Raw genomic sequence first — 24986 nt, forward strand, 5'->3', positions numbered from 1 at the left:
GGAGTTTGGATGATGAGTCAGATCAACCAGGGGGCTTGATAGCAACAGGGCTTCTGGAGCTCAGGTTGTTACTGAAATGGTTGTGGAAGATCCGACCTTGGAGATTTTAGACAAGACAAATTGTCGAGAGGTTCCTAATCGGGTCCATACCTCAAAAGACAAATCAAATTATCGTTCTGACAGGTATTCTGATAATAACTTTAAAAGAGAAACCAAAACTGTTGAAGATATCAGTAGCCGAAGGTAGTGCAAATCCTAATGAAATCGATGGAGAATTACCAGAAGGTCATACTAAGGTGGCAATTGAAGATCCTGCCTTCAAGAGTGAGGCAATAACAGTGCTCAAGAGATCCTACCCTGCTGAAACCAAACTCTCGATATGACAAGGTTGCTGATATATTGATAGTGAATCATAAATGTCGATAAGAAATCATTGCCCAGAGAAGATTTCCATCAGGGAAGGTGATGGAAAGCTACCAGAAGCTCGACAGTTCTGTTGGTAGTCCGGGAACAGATTAGATGCTATTCAGAAGGATGAAAATAGCAAGGATAACGATTTGAACTGGATTTTGAGCCTGGTTGTGTGTTCGTTGAGTATAGAAGAACAGAAGCATCATGCATGGCTGCACATTCTATACACGGACGGTTATTCGATAACCGGATTGTGACAGTAGAGTATGTTGATCCGAACTCTACCAGCTGAAATTTCGAAGTTTGATCGGGTTTGAGTGAATGACCCTTAGTTGGGGCACTGGAAGAGGTGCTAAATCTATGTGACCAGCTTGGTGATGGTCACTCCATTTAAACTCAACTTCTATTCGACATTACTGTAAAAGTAGGTATATTTTCATGGATGGTTATAAGTTGTGTATTATACACTGGTATTTTAGTCTTGGAAGAATAGGGCTACTTTCCTTTTCCCCTTTAGATCACCATTAATGCAGGGATAATCTTGATACATCGCAGGTTTTTGCTATACATGCAATCTAACCCATGCTTTTTTCCAACGGCTCAACTTAGTGTGCTGTTAAATGACTAATTATGATTTTTTTTAATAAAAAGTGAGTAGTCTCTTATTTTAAAAATTAGTTGGTAAATTTATTTATTTAAATTTTATTTAACAGTGAACACATATGTAATTGTGAAAATTATATATAAAATTTCTTATTAAATATATGATTGATTCTTAAATGAGTAATTTTTAATAATTAAATAGTACTTTTTATATCAGTTGATATAATGATGTGTTATGTTATCCAAAATCTTCATTTTCTATAAAACACCTACTTCCAATCCATGTGTGTAACTGGTAAATACACGTGGAATACATATTTGCATATGACACTCATCTTCGAGCTCGGGTAAAGATGGTCATAAGGATATTGCCTTGAAAGAATGGACTGAGCATACATACTCTCACCCTCAAACATTTGTCATTTAATTGTTTGGAATAAGACGAATGATATGTTTTGACGGGGAGAATATGCCCTTTCACCGGAAAAAGGCGAACAAAGCAAACCCACGTGTCATTCTCCAACCACAAGACGAAGAAATTGCAGTTCGTGAATCTGCAATACAAGTTTGGTGGAAGCAGGTAAAAGCTATGGAAACTGAATTTGTCGACCATAGAGAGAATGGACTTGATCTTCGCAAGGAATGAAGATGTTTACATTGAGAAATGTATTTTCCAACTAAACAAAATTGTTGGTAAACCTCAAATGATTATGAATTCGTTATATTCATCAGTAATCATTCATAACTTTTTCTCATTCAAAGGAAATTTATTTTTTCCGTAATTCTTCGTAAGAGTATTCATGAAATTATGAATATTATAAAAAAATTATTGGAGTATTCAACTTTTCCTAACAACAAAAATTTTCTCAAATTTTTCGCAAAAGATTTCAACACAACTCCTTAAGATAAAAAACTTCTTTTATTTTCTCTATTTAAGAATATACTCATTGGCTACAAATAATCTTTTAATAGCACTAGTGTCTATCACTTTTTCATTCATAATATTCAACATATTAGTCTTAAAGAGATCATTAATATTTATATACTATGACTAAATTTAGTATTCTACTCAACCAAATTAATCTCTACAAATTCACTTTATTCATTTTGCCTACAAATCAAATTTTAGGTATTTATAATGTACTCATTTTATGAATAAATGTGGCAGTCCATCCTGAGAGAACTTATTACTTATATATAATGATTCCGGAAGATTCTTAATATAAATGTGAATATATGAATATGAAAATGTGACATCTTGATATAATAAGAATGATTAAGCATGATGACTCAAAGATTATGTTCTAGATTTGGCTAGTGTGATAATCGAATAAGATCAAACATAATAAAATTGTAAGAAATGCTATAAGTTCATAACTAACATATTTATTTTTGTGAGACTCATGAAATATGATAGTATATATGTAATCAATGAGCTTGTAACTCATCCTTCGATTATTTACATTCAAGGATTACATGTTTCATAGATCACGATGGAACAACAATATCATCATATGAGTCGTAGTAAGAATATTAGAGTACAATAATAAAGACTTGAGTCAGCAGGTAGAGGTTTGATTTATTTGAGTATGTTATAATGATTTACTTACATAGTTGATTTTCAAATAAGGAGCTTTATATTTTCTAAATCTTTATATTTTATGTACCTTTATTATTGATTTTTTTAATATGTATTGTCTTAGTATGTGATTTGTGGGATCATTTTGGTGGTCCAATGTGACATCTTTAAATTGGATTCGATTTTTTATATGGGTTGAAGGTGTTACACATGCAATAAATACAATTAGTATATACATGAAAAATCTGGGAAAATATTATTGGGAGTTGTCTAATAAATCTTATGATATATTTGAGGAATTTTATAAATCTTATGATATATTTGGAATTTTTTTATGTATGCAGTTCGAAAAAAATAAGACTAGAATGACATCAACCAATCAATTCCCATCATCTTTATAAATGCAAGCTTCTTGAATACTCTCAAGTTCCTGCGATCCACTTAATCATTGCTACAGCCTAACTCCGAATTATAGCCAGAGGAATCACCAAAAGCTAATGGCCTCATTACACTTGCCACATAATATCCAACCAACAAATTTCATTTAATCCCACTAAGCTTTGAATAAGGTAGAGCGGGACAATCCTTGTTTCGCTAAATGGTCTACCAATCCATCCACTTCCTTCAGAACGTACACAAAATTAACATGTGAATTTTTTTCAATAATCTATCGATCACATCAAAGAGATCCCACCAACGCCATGGTCTCAAAGACACTAATCCAATCCAATTCAATGTTATTTGGGTGTCTGATTCTATAATTAATTTTCAATGCTCATACCAATCAATTTCCAAGAATAGTTCCAAAGCTGTTTTTATAGCTGCCAATTCCGTTAGGTCCGAGCTAGCTGCTTCAACCGACCCTGAGAAGATTGCTTTTATGTCACCAATATTATCTCTCAATGCACCCTCGCACCCTGTTTTCGATTCTTCAAAGGCTCCATCAACATTAAATTTCAGACACCCACAGCAGCGGGAGGAAGCCAATCTATTGGAGATGGTTTTAGTAGGAGACACCCTGAAGGATCATTACTGAAGCCTGTAAAGAACACCCCACGGTTTTGTTGACTATTAAAGCCGAGTACATGACAATTACTAAAGCTTGTAAAGAAGCGATTTAGTTAAAAAAATTCTTTGGTGAACTAAGTGAAGACATTCAAATCAGTATATATTTTGTAATACTCATAGTGTTATCTTTCTTACGAAGGATCATGTTCGAATCAATTTGTATGTGATGTTATTGCTCAAGGTGACATTGTCGTGAGCAAAATTAGAAGTCATGATAATCCTACAAATATGCGAACAAAGTCATTTCCTATAATTAAGTATTGTTTGGACTTGGTTGGTGTTTATTGTTGAAGGATACCCCTTTAAGGGTTTTGTGGAAGAAGCGGAGAACTTCTTTGTTGAAGTGAAAAATTATTTTTGTTGAAACCTTTTTAACATAAAATGAAATGTTGAGGGCTAAAATGTCTGGGGAAAAAAGAATGAAGAACAAAATGATTATTCTGTCAAATGCTAGGGGCTTTTTGACCTAAAATAAAACTTTAGGGTCAAATTGCTCCAAAAATAGAATATGAGACAAAATGTTTTAATAAATGTTGGAGGTTAATTTTGACATTATACTTGAAACATTTATCTTAGCATAATTTGTATGTATTTTTAAATTTGAAAATATAATAAGAATAATACATATTTAGAATTAATCTAAAAATATATAGACCACACTAATATAATTTTTAATATAATTTATATATTTTTAAATTATATTTTAATTTTTTTTAAACATGGGGTGGGCCAATGGCCTATGTAGGAACAAATGTTTGGGTCCAAATATATAAATAAAATAAGAAATAGAATGAGATGTTTGATCATATATATATTTTGTATTTGTATATGAATTTATGAACCAAATCAGTTAAGACAAATCTTTTATGATGTGAAATCATATTTTATATAAGTAGGCTATTGTCACATAAAAGGAAGGCAAATCATAAATTAAGCAAGCGATGGAATAATGACAGCTTTTGTAAATTATTATTATTTTTAAAAAACCAGTAATTAGCTTTTGTAAATTATAAGTCGAGAGAGCATTTTCTTGGTGGGGTTTTCTTAAAATTTAAAATAAATAAATATTTTCTTTATTTGGATTGTTTTATTTAGAGGCAAATTCCCATGTTTCGATTTTGATCAATTTTTTCTTTAACAATGCATGTCTACATAATTGACATATAATTTTAATAATATATTAGAAATCCTTAGAAATTAAAATGTTGAAAATAATACATACAACTCTTTAATATATATATATAGAATCTATGAACTGAAACTAGATTTCAATTGAGGTTTTTTTTCCTTGATCAAACTGAAATGGATATTTATATTAATGATTAAATTAATAATCTATTATAAAAACAAACAAACCTAAATTATTTTAACATCTAATAATCTATAATTGTTTTTAAGAGACGAAAATCAATAAGTATAGTAATTTTTTTTTTGAATAATCTAATCATTTGTTTAATAAAACTGCTTTTAATAGCATCAATGTGAATGCTGAAATTTGACAACACAGTTCATTTATAAAGCACCAATGTACTCTTTTCCCTTGTTTATTTTGTGTGTTTAATGACAAATTTTGGTTAACTTTTAAACCAGAAAGCAAATTTTCTCATTGGAATTTGGGCTGGATTCTTATTCAGAAAGTTTCCACACAATTATCACATCAATTACCTTCACAGTGTGTTTTTTATTTTATTTTTATAAAAGCCACCAATTTTATTTAGAATAGAAAATGTTTTAAATTATAATAAATATTTATAATAACAATCGTAAATTACACACATAATTAGAAAGATTTCTTATAATCATTGAAACAAAATTAATAACTTAAGATCACATAAGGACTATACAAGGAAAGAATAAATCTAATCAAATAGATACAAACATATCTGATCGCATCGGCAAGCGAACCACAAAAGGGGATCAAACTATTGAAAGACCACCGAAAAATCTAAATCAGACTCGAGCGACATGAAAAACTATTCACAAACATAAATCGGATATCTAAATACAATATGAGGCTCTAAAACAGAGAAGATCACATGATTCAGATAAACGTTATCTTGATCAGTCGTGACGATGTCAAATCAACCATTAAAAAAATATAAATGAATAATGGCCAAAAAACCAAAAATAATACCAAAAAACATTAAAAAAGTACTATAATGACAGATGAAAACGTACAACACAAACAGATTTATTAAAAATTAAAAAACAAAAAAATATATATACAATATAGAAAAAAATAAAAAATATTAACCATCGACAACCAACGTTAAAGTTTGTGCCGCAATATTATTCCATAAAAACATCACATTAGCCTATGAAAATTAACTTAATAAACACAATTACCGCGTTAACTAACCTGCTTTTTCTTTTTTCTAATTTACTTTTGTATTCGATAATGTAAACTATATATAAAATAATACACGTTAATAAAATAGATTATCATACATCATCGATTTATCAGTAAGGTTGAAGTATAACAATATTTTTTATAATTTATCTGAAATCTTTAAGTAGTTTAATTTTTTTATTGTTTATTTGTGGATGTAATTAGTTCTATTCATATTTATCTTTTGTTTAAGTTTTTTTTAGATTTTTTAACATTTTCGTTATATGATCATATATAATTTAAAATGACTAAATTTTTGTCTCAATGGTTATAGAATTATAGTAACGGGTTATGATTATATACTTTATTATAATTCTAAATATTTTATTTTTTAATTAAACTAACGAATTCTATAAAAAAAATATATATATTTATTTTAAATTAATATTCTGTATATTTGATGAATCACTAATAACATCATTATAATTTGTTTTAAAAAAATAAATTTTATTAACATTAATTATAATGAGGTATTATTATCAAATATGTACGATCCAATGACGGTATATTTAATATGGTATATAAATCGAGAAATAAAATAAAATAATTTCTATAAAGAAGAGGCGAACACTCCACTTTCTCCACACTTTTCAATCTCTCATTGATTTCTCTTTTTTCTGTGTATATAAACCTCACTAATCCCCCTCAAACCCCTGTGCCCCTTTTCTTTCTCTATTTTCCACCATAATTTTCTATTTCCTCCACATAAGGAAAAGACGAAGAAGAAGAAGAAAGACAACAATGGTGAAGTTCTCAAAGGAGCTTGAAGCTCAATTAATCCCAGAATGGAAAGACGCCTTTGTAAACTACTGGCAACTCAAGAAACACGTAAAAGATCAACTCTCCAGGACCACTAAACAACCTCCCTCATCGCATGACCATGAAATCTTCGGTCGATCCATTTTTCGTTTCATGGCCATGAAAGTAGCTTCGTGTTCATCCAAAAACAACACAAATGAGATCATCCAGGTGATTACAAAACCAGCGAAAATGGGGGGTTTCTTGGCTTTACAGTAAACTCATTCGACACGATGCTTGTTTGAACTATTACATCTTTTGTCGATTTATCAAACGTTTTCCCATCGTTTCATTAATGGAACTCTTGCTTTCAACATTCTTGGATATTTTTAGTAAAATGTTGGATTGTATTGTTGAAGATTTCGGTATAATGGGTTCTCCTCCTCCTTTTAGGTTTTACCTTTATTAATTTCGAGAGTTTTCTCATTTTCTCACTAAAGCAAATAAGCAACGGTTTCAGGTTCTAAATATCACGAAACTAACGTGAGAAAAAGCATACCTTTTTTTTCATGTTACAGGTAAAGAGTAAAAGCATGGATTCTGATGAAGACGAAGTTCTCTATCAAACTGAACTCGTTCATTGTTTCTGAATGAAGACGTAAATATGCATACACATATGTATAAATATACATGAAATTATACAATGGGTTTTGATTTTTTTTTTACTTTTTTGTTTTTGCAGGTGAGGGTGTTTTTTGAAAGATTTGGATGGAGAGTTGAACAAGGTGAACCAGTTTTACAAGACGAAAGAGAGTGAGTTCCTTGAAAGAGGAGAGATTCTGACAAGCAACTTCAGATACTGTTGGACCTTAAGCAGATCGTCGCGGACCGCCAGAAACGACGGAAGGCGGTCGCCGGGGATCTGCTTCAACGTTCATCGAGCTCGTTTTCTTCTTCTCGCAACTCCGATTCTTTCTCAGGTCTGATATCGATCAAGTTTTTTTTTTTTTTGCATTTAATTTGTTAATGTCCAAATAATTTTTATGACAAAGTTTAAGACATATACGCGTATCGTGTTCGATTTACGGGGGTAAAGCTAGGTTTCATGGGCAATATGGTAATTTGCTGTGTTTAGTGAGATATTACGTGGTATGATATAGTAATTGTTTCCTTCAATAGTTTTAGAAACATATTTAGAGTTTGTGAGGCTAATATATGATTTTAGGTTAGAATATAAATTTATAAAAGTATAGGGATAAAAATAAATTATTAATATAAAATACGTAATAAAATCTAAAATATAGGATAGTTAAAAAAAATTTAGGAGGACAATTTTCTCCACCATTCGTTTTCAATTCATCTCTGTTTCTAATTAAATTTATTGAATACTTAAACAAATCAAATATAAAACATAAAATAAATATAAAATATTAATAAATTTTTAATTCATGTCTTAACAATAAATCTTACAAAATTAAAAAGATACTTCCATTGTGGGTAAAATTAAAATTAAAAGAATGGAATTAATTTACATAAAATCAAACTGTTGGTGATTTAGTTTGTTAACAGTAATATGAGTGAATTATTTTTAAATATGTTTTTTTTTAATTTTGAATGATTAAAGATAAAAATGATCACATTTAAAATAATATTTACTTTTTTTTCAAAACGGATTATATATGACAGAGATTATAGTAAAAAAATGGTTTCCCATATGTAATAGGTAAAGGGAAGTAAATAGTAGGCTGTCCCAACACTAGGTTGAGGCAGCTTTCGTAGTAGTCTTCAAATTATGAAATGCTCTCCATGAGATTTTGATCCCACGACCTAAAGGTTAAGAACATTGTGCTCTACCACTGAGCTAGATGGAAAAATTGAATTCAAAACTAATTAAGTAAATAGTATTTTGAGAACAAATCATTAATTTTATTATCAATTTAAATAAATTTTTTTATTAATATGAGATAAATATAAGATAGTATATGTTTAAAGATAACTCTTAATCATTTAATATTATATATATATATATATGATATTTCTGATATTCAAACTCAAAACTTTAAATAATAATAATATTTAGTTATCACTAAGGTTGATAATTCGTTAAAAATAAAATTATGACTTTTATTTCTTGTTTTAAAAGAATTTAAAAAATAACCAAAGATAAACCATTGAAAACATGTTTTTAAAAACTAATATATGATACCATCTAAACTTTTATTTCATGCTTTTAAAAACATAGTCAAATCAGGGAGGACAGGTGTACTCTCAGATTAAAAGCATGAAATAAAGTCATATACACAGCATGCATACTGATGTGCCTATCTTTTTAGCCTTTTTTCCCTATCTCTCGTTTTATGCTTGTCTTTTTTACCAACAATTAAAATCTAAAATATATTTATTTATTTTGTTTAGATGGTATACTATCATGTCGTTAAAAAATTAACGCATTTAATATTTAAATTATCAATTTTAGTTCGTTTTAATACTGAAACTTTAAAAAAAAATCAAAATTTAATGTTAAAATTTGAACTAATGTACTAAAATGAAATAAAATTAAACGATATGTATGATTTTGAAAAATAAAAAATTTAGGTATTAAAACGGATCAAAATTGATAGTTTAAGTATCAAACGTGTAACTTACCCTTAATTCTATGATTTTCTAGAATTTAACCTTTTAAGTTTCTCTCTGTAATTTAGAATTAAAATATCTGTAATTTGTATTGAAAATCGAAAGAAATGAAATTCAATAAAAACCAAAGTGAAACCGAATGCCACCATTGAACTCGGTTTTCAAACTTTGTTTTCTATCTAACATTCATGTACCCATAAAAGAGAGTGAATGTTGTACGCAACATAGTCAAATCAGGGAGGACAGGTGTACTATCGAGAAAAACTATTATATAATATTGATTATTGATTTAAGTAAAAGGACTTATCAAATCATATCAAAGTAAAAAAGAAATATTATTTTAAAATTTATTAATTAGTCGAACAATTAATAATTAATGATGTTCATGCTATTGTAGTTTGTGTGAATTCGAATCTTAATAGTTTTTTTTGAAAACGTAATACCTTTATTTATTCGGAAAAAAATATTATTCTCTATAGAAGTTTAAGATTCTATAAATTCATGATTTATGTAATTGTGTTGTAGGACGTGTGCATGGTGAAAGATTCTTTTAAAAATGGCTGTCTCTTTTTTTCATATGTATGGAATAGGGAGAGATAAGATAGTAGGCTACTCTCAACACCAGGTTGAGAGCAGCTTCCGTAAGAGACCTCTAAATTATGAAATGTCTTCTGTGGGACTCGATCCCACGACCTCAAGATTAAGAACCTTGTGCTCTACCAACTGAACTGAATGGTCATTTCTGAAAGATTCTTTTAAGATGTACTAAATTTTTATCACCATTAATTGTTAGTTTAACATAGCAAACAGATTCAATATAATTTTTCAAAATTTCAGATTGGAATTGTAATCAAAGTGTTTGAGATTTCATTATTTCAACTAAGTCCAATAGAATTGAAAATCATAGCTCAAGCAATTTGGTACGTGAATTACACTGTTAAATCCTATATTAGATTCGATGAATTAATTTGCGGTTGATACATTAACGTTGAATCTTACATTAACTAATAAATCAAGTAAAAAAATGCAGAGAGCGCAGCGGAATTGAATGATAGTTCCACGGAGATCTCAAAAACAGACCTGGTGATCGCAGCATTAGAAAGGAATGACGTGAATTTCATGAATTCGGCAAGCTGCAAGGCCATGATGACGAAGAAAGGGAAGCCTAAGATGGCCATGAGGATCGACATCCCGGCCACTACGCCGGCGCGAACCATCTCCGCCGTCACATCGATGATCTGGGAAGATCTGGTCAACCATCCCAAGAAAGAAGGCCACGGGGATTTCATCAACAAGAAGAAGATCCAATGTGCTGAAAAGATTATCAGGAACGCCTTCGTTGAACTCTACAGAGGCATGGCCTGCTCAAAACTTATAGTTAGTTTTCATTTTGTTTTTTTGTTTTTGGGTGCCACTGTTTGCATGGAAAATTTATTTTGATTATTATTTGCAAGTTGAAACTATTGGTGAGAGATTGAGATTGAAAGTGATGGATACAGCTTTTTTCTGTTTCTGAATTTGCTTTTACCACCACTTGACTGTCAAAATGCATGCATGTAAAAGACATATGAAGAAGAAAAATTAGGAAGTGGGGCCAGGCATTGAAATTTTAACTGCAGTCGTGTTCTCGTTAGGTTGCTCTATCGTAAATACGGATAACAGATATTAAAGTGATTGTGAATATAGCTGTCTTACAATAAAAATTTCACACTGTATTACTATCTATATAACGACCACTATTCTAATTACGGCTATTTAAATTCTTGGTTTGGGTCTGAAATTTGACAAGGTCGGCTATGATGGTCAAACGTTAGTGCTTTCTTGGAGATGAAGATTTTTCATTTAACCTGACCCCATGTTTAAATCTATTGTGTCAGTTTGCTTTAGGTGGTGTTTATTTTCACTGTGCAAGCTCTTTAAATCAGTTATGTCTGTGTCGTGCAGATCACGCGTAGAAATTAGGCTTCGCAGACTGTTTGTTTTTTAGAAGACAGAAGCTCTTCAAACGTCTGCGCGAGCTTTTCTTAGTGTTGACTTTGTTTTATGTCTTCAAACCTCTTCAAGAATAATTATAAAATATAGTTATTTATTAAAATAATTTTAAATAATTTAATAAGATATTTATTTTAAATAATTTATTTTAAAATAATTTATAAAATAATTTACTTTAAATAATTTATAAAATATGGATTGATTTATTTTAAAATATGGATTGATTTATTATTGTAGTTGTATGAATTGATTTATTTAAATAATTATTAGTATGGATTGATTATTTTAAATATGGATTAATTTATTTTAAATAATTTATTATTGTAGTTGTATGGGATTATTTAAATTTCAGTATTGTAAAACTAAAATTATTTAATCTCAGTATTGCAAAACTCTTTTAAGTTTAAAAAATCAGTTTATTTATATTTCAGTTTATTTATATTTTAGTTCATTTTAGCAGTCTGCAGACGTTAAAAAACAAATAATCTTCTTCTTGCAGACTGCAGACTTTTGGTCCACCTCTTCTGCTGCAGATGCCTGCAGATGTGGTCCGCAGACTGCAGACCTTTTACCTCTGCAAAAACAAACACCACCTTAGATTTATTCTGATGAGTAATCCATATTCAGTGATTTGTGAGTGTAATGATTATAACTTCTGGTATAGAGTTGACTTATAACTTAGAAAAACATGAAACTTGAGCATTATGTTAATTATACATTGAGATTCTTGAAAGGAAATAATAAATGAGTGATAAATGGAATGCCCTTGAAGGACTTTCTACTAGCTCTTTTTTTTTGGTTGTGATGCATTTTTATAGTTCCTAGAAATATACTATTTTCTGAGTCGATCAGATTCTAATATGTAAGGACCGTTTTTGGCAGCTCACTAAATATGGTGGCCTTTACAAAGATACTCAAGAAGTTTGACAAGGTGATCTATCAGCCTCATCATATATGACAGGAATCCAAATTTGGATATGAATTCCAAAGAAATTCATTGTTAGGATGAGCAAATAGAAATTCTTTTATAGATCATAAACTTTATAAAGAATGCAAGCCAAAAATATAAGAATTTGTTTAGATAAAAAAAATGTTGTGTTTTCTGGTTTGGACAGGTATCAAACCAACAGGTATCAGTAAGTTATTTGAAAGCAGTGAAGCGATCCCATTTCATTAGCTCTGATAAGGTAAGTCTAGCATATTTCACCTTTGTGTATTTTGGTATATTTATTATTTCTTAAGCAAAGACAATTATTGGATGGATAGAAACCACTTCCACTACTTAATATTTTGAAAATGGAAGAGTTTGGATGATATATGGATCATGCAATTATATTATCGATTACTTTAATTTAGTGATTAACTTTATTCATGATAATGATATTGAAATCTCATTGAATTGCACCTTCTTTTTGTATTATTGGAGAATGAGAGATGTTTGAGCTTCGATTTTTCTCTAATGTCATGAATTCTATTTGGTTTGGTAATTAAGGTCCTAAGACTAATGGATGAAGTGGAGTCCATTTTCACAAAGCACTTCGCCAACAATGACAGAAAAAAGGCAATGAAGTTCTTGAGACCACAGGAGCAGAAGAACTCTTACATGGTCACCTTTTTTGTTGGTAATCATCTTACTCGAACCATATATTTATATTCCACACTCACCCAAATCTGAGTAACTTAACTTATGGTCACAAAAAGTCTAATCACTGTCAATTAGTCTTATGAAGATAATCTTTTATTTTTTTTCTCGCTTGATGGCAGTAACATAATCACTTTATCATCTAAAATTCAACATATATGATTCACTTGAACAATAAAATCATTACTTCAATCCACCATCCTGTCAGTAGAAATAAAATAATGGAATAGTAATATTGAGGATCTGGGGCCTCTCTAAACATTGAGGCTGACATTCAACGATTTTTTTAGGTCACCGATTCACTTAATTTACTCTCTCTCTCTCTCTCTATATATATATATATTTTGCAGGATTGTTTACAGGTTCTTTTGTATCACTGTTTAGTGTATATGTAATATTGGCTCACTTGTCTGGTATATTCTCACCTAGAACAGAAACAGCTTACATGGAGACTGTCTACCCTGTTTTCAGGTATTCATATTTTATTTGCCTCTATGAATTTTCTCACTTTAAAATTACATGTGATTGCAATTATCAGAACATGTAAGCAGTAAATTGATCAGTTATGTTAATATATTCTTGAAGGATGATATCATCATACCTATGTCCAGATATGTTTGGATGTAGGAATAGACGTCAGAATTTATGTTACGAATACGAATTTTTAAGAAGTTATATTAGAAATTTAGAGATATGAGTGAAATTAATTTATCAATAGAAAATTCCAAAAACACCTATAGTTTAAAAGGAAAAATGAAGATTAGGAGAATCATAATTGAACCAAGAACATGCAAGTATAGCCAATGGCGGATGTAGATTATATCCAGGGTAGCAAGTTTCTACCCGGAAATCTGATTTTTCTTTTTTTAACTATCCCTTTTACTGATTGTGATCCCCTTGAGATTTTATTTGTGCCCACCTATTTTGTGTTGTTAATATATATGTGCCCACCTTCAAAAATATTTTTGGATCTACCTTAAAGTATAGCGTTAATATCTCAAATGCAAAGCAGAACTGATCCTACAGCCAAGCCTATAAACTATTTACCAAGTTTAAATTTACCTATTAACAAGTAATATTAGTTAATATGCTACTAAACATGGGACACTTGGATTGGTTGCAATTACTAACTGGAAGCATTAATTTCATTATTGTGCAGTGTATTTGCATTCTTAAGCTTGCACTTGTTTCTGTATGGGTGCAACTTGTTCATGTGGAAAGCTACAAGAGTAAACTACAACTTCATCTTTGAGTTTTCATCAAGCTCAGCCCTGAAGTATAGAGATGCATTCCTTATTTGTACCACTTTCATGACGTCTGTGGTTGGGGCCATGGTCATACACCTGTTATTAAGGGCTGGGGGATTTTCACCTTCTCATGTTGACACTATTCCTGGAATCCTCTTCCTGGTATTGATTAAACAACTTCATTAGTGTCTATACTGTTTGTAACCAAAAACTTTGAAGTATATGAGGTACTAATTTTAAATCTTGATTTGCAGATATTCATTTGCTTGCTGGTCTGCCCATTCGACATTTTCTATCGGCCGACTCGATACTCTTTCCTTCGAATAATACGTAACATAATATGCTCTCCATTGTATAAGGTTATTAATGCACTTGCAATCTTCTTACCATCATCTTTTCAATTGGTTTTGTATGAAGTTCCAGAAATTGTAACTTAGCATGTTCTTACTCTTGCTTATTGTACATATATGCAGGTTTTGATGGTTGATTTTTTCATGGCTGATCAACTTACTAGTCAGGTAAATTTGTCAGAGACAGGCAATGACTACTGATTTAGCACTCATTTCAAAATTATTTTAGAACAAACATTTTTATCTTTCTTTTGAATACAGATTCCATTGCTAAGACACTTGGAATCAACAGCCTGCTACTTTCTTGCTGGAAGTTTCAAAACCCATGAGTATGCAACATGCAAAAATGGAAAAATATACCGACAGCTTGCTTATGTAATCTCATTTTTGCCATATTATTGGCGAGCCATGCAGGTATGAATGTTCCATGCAAAAATGAAAATGTACAGAAAGCTTGCTTATGTAGTCACATTTCATTATTTTCTCATTAAAGAGTTTCATAATTACAAGTAAACACATTACATGACATCGGTTTCTCAGCTTTCTCATATATTACTGAACTAACATTGTTTTTCAATTTAATTTCAAGTGTGCTAGAAGATGGTTTGATGAATATGACCTGAACCACTTGGCTAACATGGGGAAGTATATTTCTGCCATGGTAGCAGCTGGTGCTAGGCTCACATATGCTACACAGAGCAACAATCTATGGTTTTCTGTAGTGTTGATCACTTCAGTTGTGGCTACAGTTTACCAATTATATTGGGATTTTGTTAAGGATTGGGGCCTTCTTGATCCAAATTCCAGAAATCCATGGCTTAGAGATGATTTAATTCTAAAGAACAAGAGCATTTACTACATCTCGATTGTGAGTTATCCTTGGTCAATTTTGAAACCACTGTGTTGTTCATATACAAATATGTATATATGTCTGCTATCTTTTCCTCTGATGTTTATAATGACTCAAATACATGATTATAGGCCTTGAATGTAGTTCTAAGAGTTGCTTGGATAGAGAGTATCATGCGGTTTCGGTTCAATCCGGTTCAGACACATTTGTTAGACTTCTTTTTGGCTTCCCTGGAGGTTTTCCGAAGAGGACATTGGAATTTTTACAGGTACTTCCTATCAAACAATTCCTAAACAAGCCATATGATGCTTAAATGAAGTCTTGTTATCCAAGCTAACACTGGATACATTGTTACTGAACAGGTTAGAGAATGAACATCTAAACAATGTTGGCAAGTTCAGGGCAGTAAAGACTGTTCCATTACCATTCCGTGAGACGGATTCCGATGGCTAAAAGGGATCGTTAAAATCCGGGGACGAAGTCCCTAACCAAGTTGACGTAAAGGACAATCCAAGGATCAAAATTCTATCTTGGGTTTCCTCTTATCTGAATGAATCCAAAATGTAAAGCTCTCGACGTGCAAGAACAAGTACCGGCATCGAAATGGTAATACTCTGACTTGGATTTTCTGGTATATGCCATTAGTAATACTCAAAGGCATTCTTTTTTTTTCTCCACCAATTTCTTTTCGAAGCTGGAAATGTGTATTTGATTGCCCGTATAATGATGGGAACTACTGATCATCAAGCAAAATAAATTTTCTAATTGATCTAGTTTGTACATCATTCCAAATCGTTGTTAAATGAAAATATCATCCCGTTTTCTAATGATAGTGTAACACCCTACACCAGTACGACATAAAGTCGACCGACGAGAGTGCCATACGGGACCATCGGATTGGCTAACCAACAAATTTCTCTAACATGCTCAAATAAAATAACATTCACTGACGAAATCTTTTAATAAAATCGATAATAAAATTCATATAAAATAAATTACAGTTCGGGAGCTCTCATAGATAAAAAAATAAAAATAACAGATTAGAACAATTTACGACTCGAATTTACAAAATAGAGACTTGGAATATACATCTTTAATAACTGAAAACAATACAATGCATCATCAATACAACATTAGTGAGTATCACATGGTAGACATCATGGTGTTGCTGAGGGATTTTTGCATCTCGGAGCTCACGCATCCCTCTAGTCTACCAAGGATGTGGCCCCCGAAATCACTGTTGGACACCACACCCCCAACTAGCCCACCCCTTGTGAGTGTCGGACCTTGTACCCTAACTAGTCAATTTTAAGGGCCTTGCGCCCTACTTATGGATATTCATACTGCATATATACTTTCAAAACCCTAAACTAGAGGAACTCGGGTATCTGAATTGTTTCCTGAGCATCAACCAAGGCTAGTTTTATGTCACCCTGATTATTTGGTTTCTATGTTTGAATTAAAGATCGTAAATATTCTCACTTGTAATTTTATTTGATAATACACTGAAGTATAGGGGTACCTCGAGTCTAATTCCCTTAAAAACGATCATTTTTGCCCAAAACAGACTGAAAATATCGATACTAGCCCAAGCGAATCGATAGTCCTGCAAAAGTTTCGATACTTTATATAAATCGATATTTTTAAACAATCTGTAATGCCCAGTTTCGAAACTTTTTGGGAGTTTCGAAATACGACCTAAAGTATCGATACTCTTGAAAGAGTATCGATAATTTTGCCCAGAAAACACGTTTCTACATAGAAATGAACAAGTATCGATACTAGCCCTATAATATCGATACTTGACTTAAAAACAAGCACAAAAATGCCATATCCCACTCCCAAAGACCCTTGTGAGGTCCCCAAATATGCTTAAAGTCTTATATGTCATAAAAAGAGCATAAATAAGGCTTATATCATGCTTAAAATTCCAAAACATAAAATCTACCATTGATATGCTCAATAAGTTTATTTCTTGCTTTCATGTTATTCAATACATTAGCAAGACTTGTTAAGAGTATAGAGAAGTTTTAAGTGTGAATTCCTTGATTTCTATGCTAAAAGCAAAGCTTCAACTCACTTAATGGAAGCTTTTCCCTTTCCCTTCGTCTTGGAGACTTCACCCACTTCTTTCACTAATCAAAGATAATAAATAGAAGCTTCTAAATTAACTATGTAATGGAAATAAGGATTATAATACTTCGAATAACTTAATTTTAACAAAAACGACCTAGAATCATTGGTTTATTAAGCCTCCCAAATACCCATTTTGAAAACCATAGAGGGAGACTTACAAAACAAGGCTTAAAAAGATTGAAGTATGGTGATTCATAATCTTAGCTTGGCTTTGCTTGAAACTTGGCTCTTGAAAGGAAGGGAAATGGAAAAAGCTAGAAGGAAGAAGGAGAAGAGTATTTGGTAAGATAGTTTTGGGTTTGGTTCATATGAATTTGATATAAAATGGGGAAGATTTCAGCTTCAATTAAAAATGGGTAAACTACTCTTTAGGTCCCTACACTTTCAAACTCACAAGAAAAACATCACCTTTCCTAATTCTTTTGGGCCCAACTCAACCAAATTCCCATTAAACTTGGTCCAAAACGTTTTAACAAATCTTTGTGGACTCTAAAATGGATCTCAGGTTGACCCAAAATACTAACCCGGGTTTCGGGGCTTTATAGATAGAATATAAAATATGCAGAAATTAATGAAAATATTCATGCTCAATGCTTGAGTCCGGAACAAATTCAAATACAATAGCACGAAATTCCTTTAAAACTCGAACCCGGTCACTCTTGTCATGATATTGACCAGTTTGCACATATATTTTCTGGTTCTTATTCTTTCAATCCAATGCACACAAACAAATGTAGAGAAATGAAACAATGACATATACCATATTTCAGAAGGCTATTTCTGTTGTTTTAAAGACTCTGCAATCTTCTTTGAGAGACAATAAGCAGTGGACTGGATAGTGATCATTGGATTTACACCGACGGCACTCGGCAAAACACTTGCATCACAAACAAACAATCCTTCAGCTTCCCAACTCTCTCCGTTTTCATCAACCGCACCTTCTTTCTCATTGATCCCTATCCTACAGCTTCCCATCTGGTGAGCACTGGTGTGCACGACCCAGTTTTCGCCAGTCGAAAATGCACTTGTTGCTGAAGAAACTGAGTCCAGAAACTCCTCTAACTCCTCGTTGCTTTTCCCTTTGCATCTTATTCTCTGCCCGTCACTCCGGTGAGTGCCCACCTCAACTGCCCCGGCTGCTACTAATATCCTCAACGACTGTCGCAAGCCAGCTATCATGTTTTGTCGGTCTAATGCATCGAATTTATAGGTCACTCGTCCTCCAACATTAACTATTCCGGATCCGCGATCCCTTATTATTGTTATCATATGAGCAGTTCTGGAGAATTTTAGCATCCTAGTTTTCAAGTCAAGACCAGATATCCAAGGGCATAATACAGAGTATTGTGCAGGCCCCATTGAAGGAGTTTCAATGATGGCTTGCAATTTGTTATCATCTGCTACTACCTTATGCACTGATGTGATTATTCCACCCTCATGGGATTTCCCTTTGAACTCGGAATTCGAGTTCGGAAAGTAACCCCATGCCATTAGGACCGGATGAAGATGAAGGTTTCGACCAATGTTCTGATTCTTCAACCCACTGGAATACATCAAAAGTGGTGTACAAAGTGCCCCACATGCTGATATTGTTACTTTGGCCTCTATGTGCAGTTTCTTTGTGATATTCTGATTTGTAGACTTTGCAATAACTCCCAAGCACTTCATTTTCCTCGTACTTCCCGACTTGTTTCGTTCTAATACGAATCTTTCGGCCTTGCACCCTGATATTATCACTGCATCGTTGTTTACAGCATCGACAAGCCATGTTCGATCAGTCCCTTTCTTGTCTCCCCTTCTGCAACCAAAGCCGCAGGATCCACAGTAATGGCTCTCGGACGAATTCCGTGGCACTTTCTCGACTTTGAGACCGAGATTTTCACACCCTCTCCGAAGTACTTGGTTCTGAAATCCTTCCTCTATACAATCTTCCGTGACACCAATCCTTTCACAAACAGTTTCCATGGCTGAAACATATTCAGTGGTTCCAAAGAGAGGTATTTGACAGTCCTCAGACCATTCTTTAAGTACAGGTTTCGGTGTTTTTATGCAGGCCGACCAGTTTACAGCCGAACCACCACCGACTGTGGACCCTGCAAGAAGAAGAAACTGCCCGTCGAGGGTCGGAAGGATTCCTCCGCACTCATATAGTTGATCCAGCGAGGGGCCTTCGAAGGGTGAATAATCTGCCGAAGTAAAATAGTTTCCCTTCTCTAGAACAACAACTTTAAGACCAGCACCAGCCAGCATTGCGGCTGCAACACCACCACCGCAACCGGAACCGACAATTACAGCATCGCATTCGATCCTGCAGACATTTCGTTCGGTATCTTCTGTAACTTGGAGGCCTTTCTGCGTTAGAGATCGATAAAGAGTCGAGTCTTTCTCGTTCGCAGTCTCGATCATTCCATTTTGTAGTGGCCTATCCTTTGTTACTTGTGAATTATCATCAACATTGTCAGCACTGTATCCAATAGCTTCCCAAGCTGGATTATGACCATCTTCTCCTACCTGAACACAAAATTTAACCATAATAGTTAAGAGTGTTAAAGATTTGAACTAATTGATGGTATCATAATAAAATAGAGTGATTAGATTATGACAAATTAAAGCATAGGGATTATATCTAAATTTAAGCATAAAATCATAATTTGACCTTATATATGTTTATTGTATTTATTAAATGTTATGTAATTATGAAAACTTAATTTATTTTTATCTCATTAAACCTAAAAATTTAGATTTGACTAAGCTGGGAATTGGGGTGGGTTAGGATTTAAGACTAGTAAATGTTAGAGAAATAAAAATTATTTATTTTGATTAAAGCTAAAATTAGAAAAATATGTAGAAAAAAATGGTTAATAATTTTCCTTATCGGTGCTACATATAAATGAGGTGAACCCACGCTATTAAATTCACAGTACGACTAATTAATTACAATGCACAAACAGTTCACACCACTCAACTTTATAATGCATTAAAAAATATTTCACTTTAATTTCTTCCACGTTTTATTCGTTTTTTATTTATAATTTTCAATAAATCGATTTGTTAAATTAGTAAAAATATAGATTTTTATGTATATTAAATAAAATATTCAAATATATATAATAAAAAATTAATTAACATAATCGGTTCAAATAAATAAAATTTATTTCAATTAAGTTTCCTAAAAATAAGAATACCACATGACATCCTTAACTTTTTAGATTTATCCTAGACCTCCAAAATTCTTAGTCTTTCTAAAAGAAAATTCACTCTTCTTTATTGAGATAAAGCCATTGATCCTGATCAGGGATAATAATTTAATTGAAAATGGATAAATTTTGGTATGATTTGATTTTACGAGGTCGGGTTTTTTTAAAAAATTGAGCTTTTGTTTAATTCGAGTTAGATTTTATATTTGGTGAGGTGTAATTTTTCATATAAATTTATAGATAATTGTTATGATATTTTTTTTCTCTAGTTTGTTTTAATTAGGTCTTTAGTTTACGTTAGATTAGCTGAGAAAAGAATAAAAATGAATAAACTGATAACAAGAGGGCATTGAAGGAGTACCCGAGAGAAGTAGACGAAAAGGCACATGACTTTGAAGTAGATGAAAGCAACCCTAACGGGAGTAAATAAGAGGCGATGCTCCTTGAACCACATCTGCAGTATCTTCTCTCTCTTCTCCAACGGGATGCATGAGAATCGAGTGATGAAAGGCCATTTGTGCCCCAAACAATGCCTTCCGCACAGCAACAAGGTCCCCAACCTGGTGGACAGTAACATCAGTACAGCCCTCAGCAGTATTAATGTCTCAGTGAATGCTCTTTTTGTCAACAACTCTGCTACCTGCAAACCAAATCCTCAAATGTACTTGCACTTGAAAAATCTTCTGAAACCTGCTTCAGAACTAGTATACGCACACACACGCGTATTCTTACACGTCTAAGAATACAGCTAGGGGCGTATACCAACGAGTTAGAATTTTTTTAAAGATAGAGTAATCATATCTACATTATATGTAAATTATTAATATATATAATCTTACAATCATCCCCGTGCTATTCGGGAAATAGAACGAAGGGAAATATTTAATACCTCGTCTGGGATTGGGGATTCAGAGGCAGAAGCTTTTAGGAAGGATTGGACAGCCTTGTTTGGATGATTTTGCCTTCCTTCAAAACAAGTATTGGGCGGCAAACAAGGGAAAATAACTTCAGCAAAGCTACCCAGCGTCTCCATCTCGGAAGAGCTGAACCCATGACTGTATTTTCTCTCTTTCTTCTCTCCTCTATTCAGCACCATCTCTTTCTCACTATACATATATCTCTATCTTCTTTTTTGTTGAAGAAGATTTGCTTCGCTTGGCAACTTCCTTTGGAGTTTTTGGACCCTTTTATACAGTGGGAACGTGAAAATGTGGGAACGTGGAGTGTTTGGATTCCAAGAAAATTTTGTGAAAACGATAGAGTTGTATTTTAGACAAAATTGGTAAAAGAAACTAAAAAAATTGATTAAAAAGTTAGAATTACTGACACATTCAAGAACAAAAGTTTGCTAACCGATAGTCGTCTTAACCACCTCTTACTTTATTACTACTTTATTGCTACGTACAATCTTTTTTTTTTTTTGCTGACGGAAGTAAAAAAATTATAATATTGAAATATAAAAAAGAATTGTAAAGTTTTTTGAGTAGATAAGAGTAAATTGTGAGTATTAATTTCTTTTATAGGATGTTTATTTTTTTTAAATAGTGATGATGTTTATTCAAAGTAGTATTAGTTTTATTTTAAATATTTTATATATTTATAATATTTTAAAGTTTTTTTTGAAGTGTCAATTAAATACCTTTATTGCATGGATGGTTCCGCTCGTGCAGGTAACAGTCCAACTCAGAATTGGAATTAGAGGTAGCTGGCAGCTGGGAGTTATTAATTAGATAGAGCCAACTCAATTTAAAATTTTAAAATTTTCAAGTCATCTTAATTTATAATTATTTAAATTTAGGTTACACTTTTATTTTGGTTTGACACTTGAATTTAAATTGATATAGGTTAGGGTAAACTACATATTTAGTCACCCAACTATTTTTGTAGTTCTATTTAGTCACATAACTATTTGTTTTTTAAAATTATACCCAATCATAACATTGCATTACCTTATGGTGACATATAACATCAATGTTAATTTTGGTTTGACACTTGAATTTAAATTGATTTGAGTTATGGTAAACTACATATTTAGTCATTCATCTAGTCTCGTAGTTTTATTTTAGTTACCCAATTATTTGTTTTATAAAATTAATACCTAAAGTTACTTTTTGGTCATCCACTGTTAAAAAATAATAGAATTGCTGACATGGTAATTTTTTTCTAATGATGACGTGACATTACCTTATGGTGACACATCAACACCACTGTCAATTTTTTTAACAAAGGGTGACCAAATAGAACCAAAATGTAACATTGAGTGCGATTTTGAAAAAAAATAATTGGGTAACCAAAATAGAATCAAATTGTAACATTGTGTTTGATTTTGAAAAAAAAATATTTGGGTGACCAAAACAGAAGCAAAATGTAACTTTACATATGATTTTGAGAAAAAAATATAGTTGGATGACCAAAATAGAACCATGGGAATAATTGAGTGGCTAAATATGTAATTTACTCATTAAATTATTTGCTCATGTCGCTTCGAGGTTTTGTGTCTACTTTTTGTGTAGAATTACATTTACGGCCCCTTTCAAAATTTATTAAATCAATCAAAGCATTTTTATCTTTAATTAAATGAAAAAAATTATGTTTAACTCCTCCAAAATGTAATAATTTATTTTAATTCTTTTCAACAAAATTTTATTTTACTTTGACCCCTCGAAAAATTTATTATTTTAACTTAACCCCTAATTTTATTCATAAAATATATGGGAATTAGCCTAAAACCTTTGAATTCTGAATATCTCTGAATCCAAAATCTGATCGAGATTTAGAAGTACTTTTTTTTTCTATTGAAAACTGATAAAAATAAATTAAATGATAATCGGTTTTAAATTATTTGACATTTTATAAAAAATAAAGTGACTACGTTTAATCTATTATTTTATCAGTCTAGGGTGATTATAAGATAATATTTGTCTGAAAGACTCAATCGTTTGACGATGAACTCTCAAACACCTCAGCAAACGACGTGCTCGAACCTGAAACCTTAATGATAAAAATTATTCCTTTAACAATTGAGATCGATTGGTTCCTACCTTACCCTCTAAATTTTATATAAAAATGGCACTGAGTCAAATACATATTTTATTAATTATTATACTGTTTATTTAAGATTTTAATGAAAACATTGAATCTTCTATGAAAAGAAAAGAATAGCGATTAATTCAGATTTTCTTACCCTTTTTGGAAATATTTTGTAGCCAACAAACAAGAAAGAAACTTGAGTGATCTCACCAAAGAAATTATTAACAATGAACATTGGTCACTGAGCTTAACCACTTTGTTATAAAGTTGTGCAGAGTCTAGATTAATCTTTGAAACTCGTCCAGAATCATCCCAGTTTGATTTTTAGCTTACTTTCTTGTTTTCTATGGGTTAGGTTAGAATTTCATCTTTTTGTTTTTGGATTGTAATGTCAAGCCTCTTCTAGTTTGTGTTTATTTTCTCAAGAACCAATAGTAGATGGGAAACTTTTTGGTTGATAATTCTAAGTTTAAGAAGTAAGATCACGTCTCTCATCTCGTTTTTTCATCTTCCACTACATACCAAATATTTATTTGATTTTCAATCTTGCAACATGCATGTTCGAGTGATGTTGTGTTATATATTTAACTAATATTTGTTTTTATTTATTGTGATGAGAAGATTATATTTAAATATTGTGAATATTGATTTTTTTTTTTTAAAAAAAAAGGAAATTTAGTCACTTCGATGATTTTTTGTGACATTTGAATTTTCTGGTTTGATCAAATCGAGTTTAAGATGTTACATTTAGTGATATCATAGCTTAAATTAAGTCGATTCTAGATAGCATGATGGTCATAATAAGATTTCTAGTGAATACAAACTCATAAGTTTAAGCTGCATTCATTCGAAGAAGACTGAAATTCTGATGATGTTTCCTTGTATACTTCTATTGCATAATTTTTCACTATGTTTGATGAATCATGTCATGGTCATACGGGTAGATACGAGGGTCAAGTCTCTCGCAATGATGATGGTTGTGATGATGATTTTGGCCTAGATTCTTTTGGATACAGACCTTTTGGGATGCCAAGATGGGGGAGGTAGCTTATTTTCACAGTTCGAATTCGATTGTTGTGCTTCTGGTGTGCGATATGCTGAGAGTTTCGACGGATGTACC

The 24986-nt window shown here is 31.8% G+C and overlaps 1 protein-coding gene and 1 pseudogene across 1 annotated transcript; one reads left to right on the plus strand and one right to left on the minus strand.

The window, feature by feature from the left end:
* Window positions 1-6735: 6735 nt before the first annotated feature.
* On the plus strand, window positions 6736-16135 carry LOC120174815 (annotated as a pseudogene).
* Window positions 16136-18298: 2163 nt separating this feature from the next.
* LOC120174820 (long-chain-alcohol oxidase FAO1-like) lies at window positions 18299-21941 on the minus strand. The gene is made up of 3 exons (XM_039181562.1): window positions 21726-21941; window positions 21198-21476; window positions 18299-20150 (listed from the first exon to the last, which is right to left on the minus strand). Exons 1-3 carry the CDS (start codon window positions 21930-21932, stop codon window positions 18414-18416), a joined length of 2223 nt encoding a protein of 740 aa, XP_039037493.1. The 5' UTR covers window positions 21933-21941; the 3' UTR covers window positions 18299-18413.
* Window positions 21942-24986: the final 3045 nt, after the last annotated feature.

Source organism: Hibiscus syriacus, unplaced genomic scaffold, assembly GCF_006381635.1.
Source record: "Hibiscus syriacus cultivar Baekdansim isolate YM2019G1 unplaced genomic scaffold, ASM638163v2 tig00112124_pilon, whole genome shotgun sequence".
In the NCBI taxonomy this organism is placed as follows: domain Eukaryota; kingdom Viridiplantae; phylum Streptophyta; class Magnoliopsida; order Malvales; family Malvaceae; genus Hibiscus; species Hibiscus syriacus.

Bases quoted from the DNA above. Each gene is read 5' to 3' on its own strand.
- LOC120174820 (XM_039181562.1), bottom strand. From the start codon at position 21,932: ATGGTGCTGAATAGAGGAGAGAAGAAAGAGAGAAAATACAGTCATGGG. The intron at 21,477-21,725 runs GTATTAAATATT...TTTGGTTTGCAG, and splicing joins AATCCCCAATCCCAGACGAG to GTAGCAGAGTTGTTGACAAA. The intron at 20,151-21,197 runs GTACTCCTTCAA...TTTTGTGTTCAG, and splicing joins TTTTCGTCTACTTCTCTCGG to GTAGGAGAAGATGGTCATAA.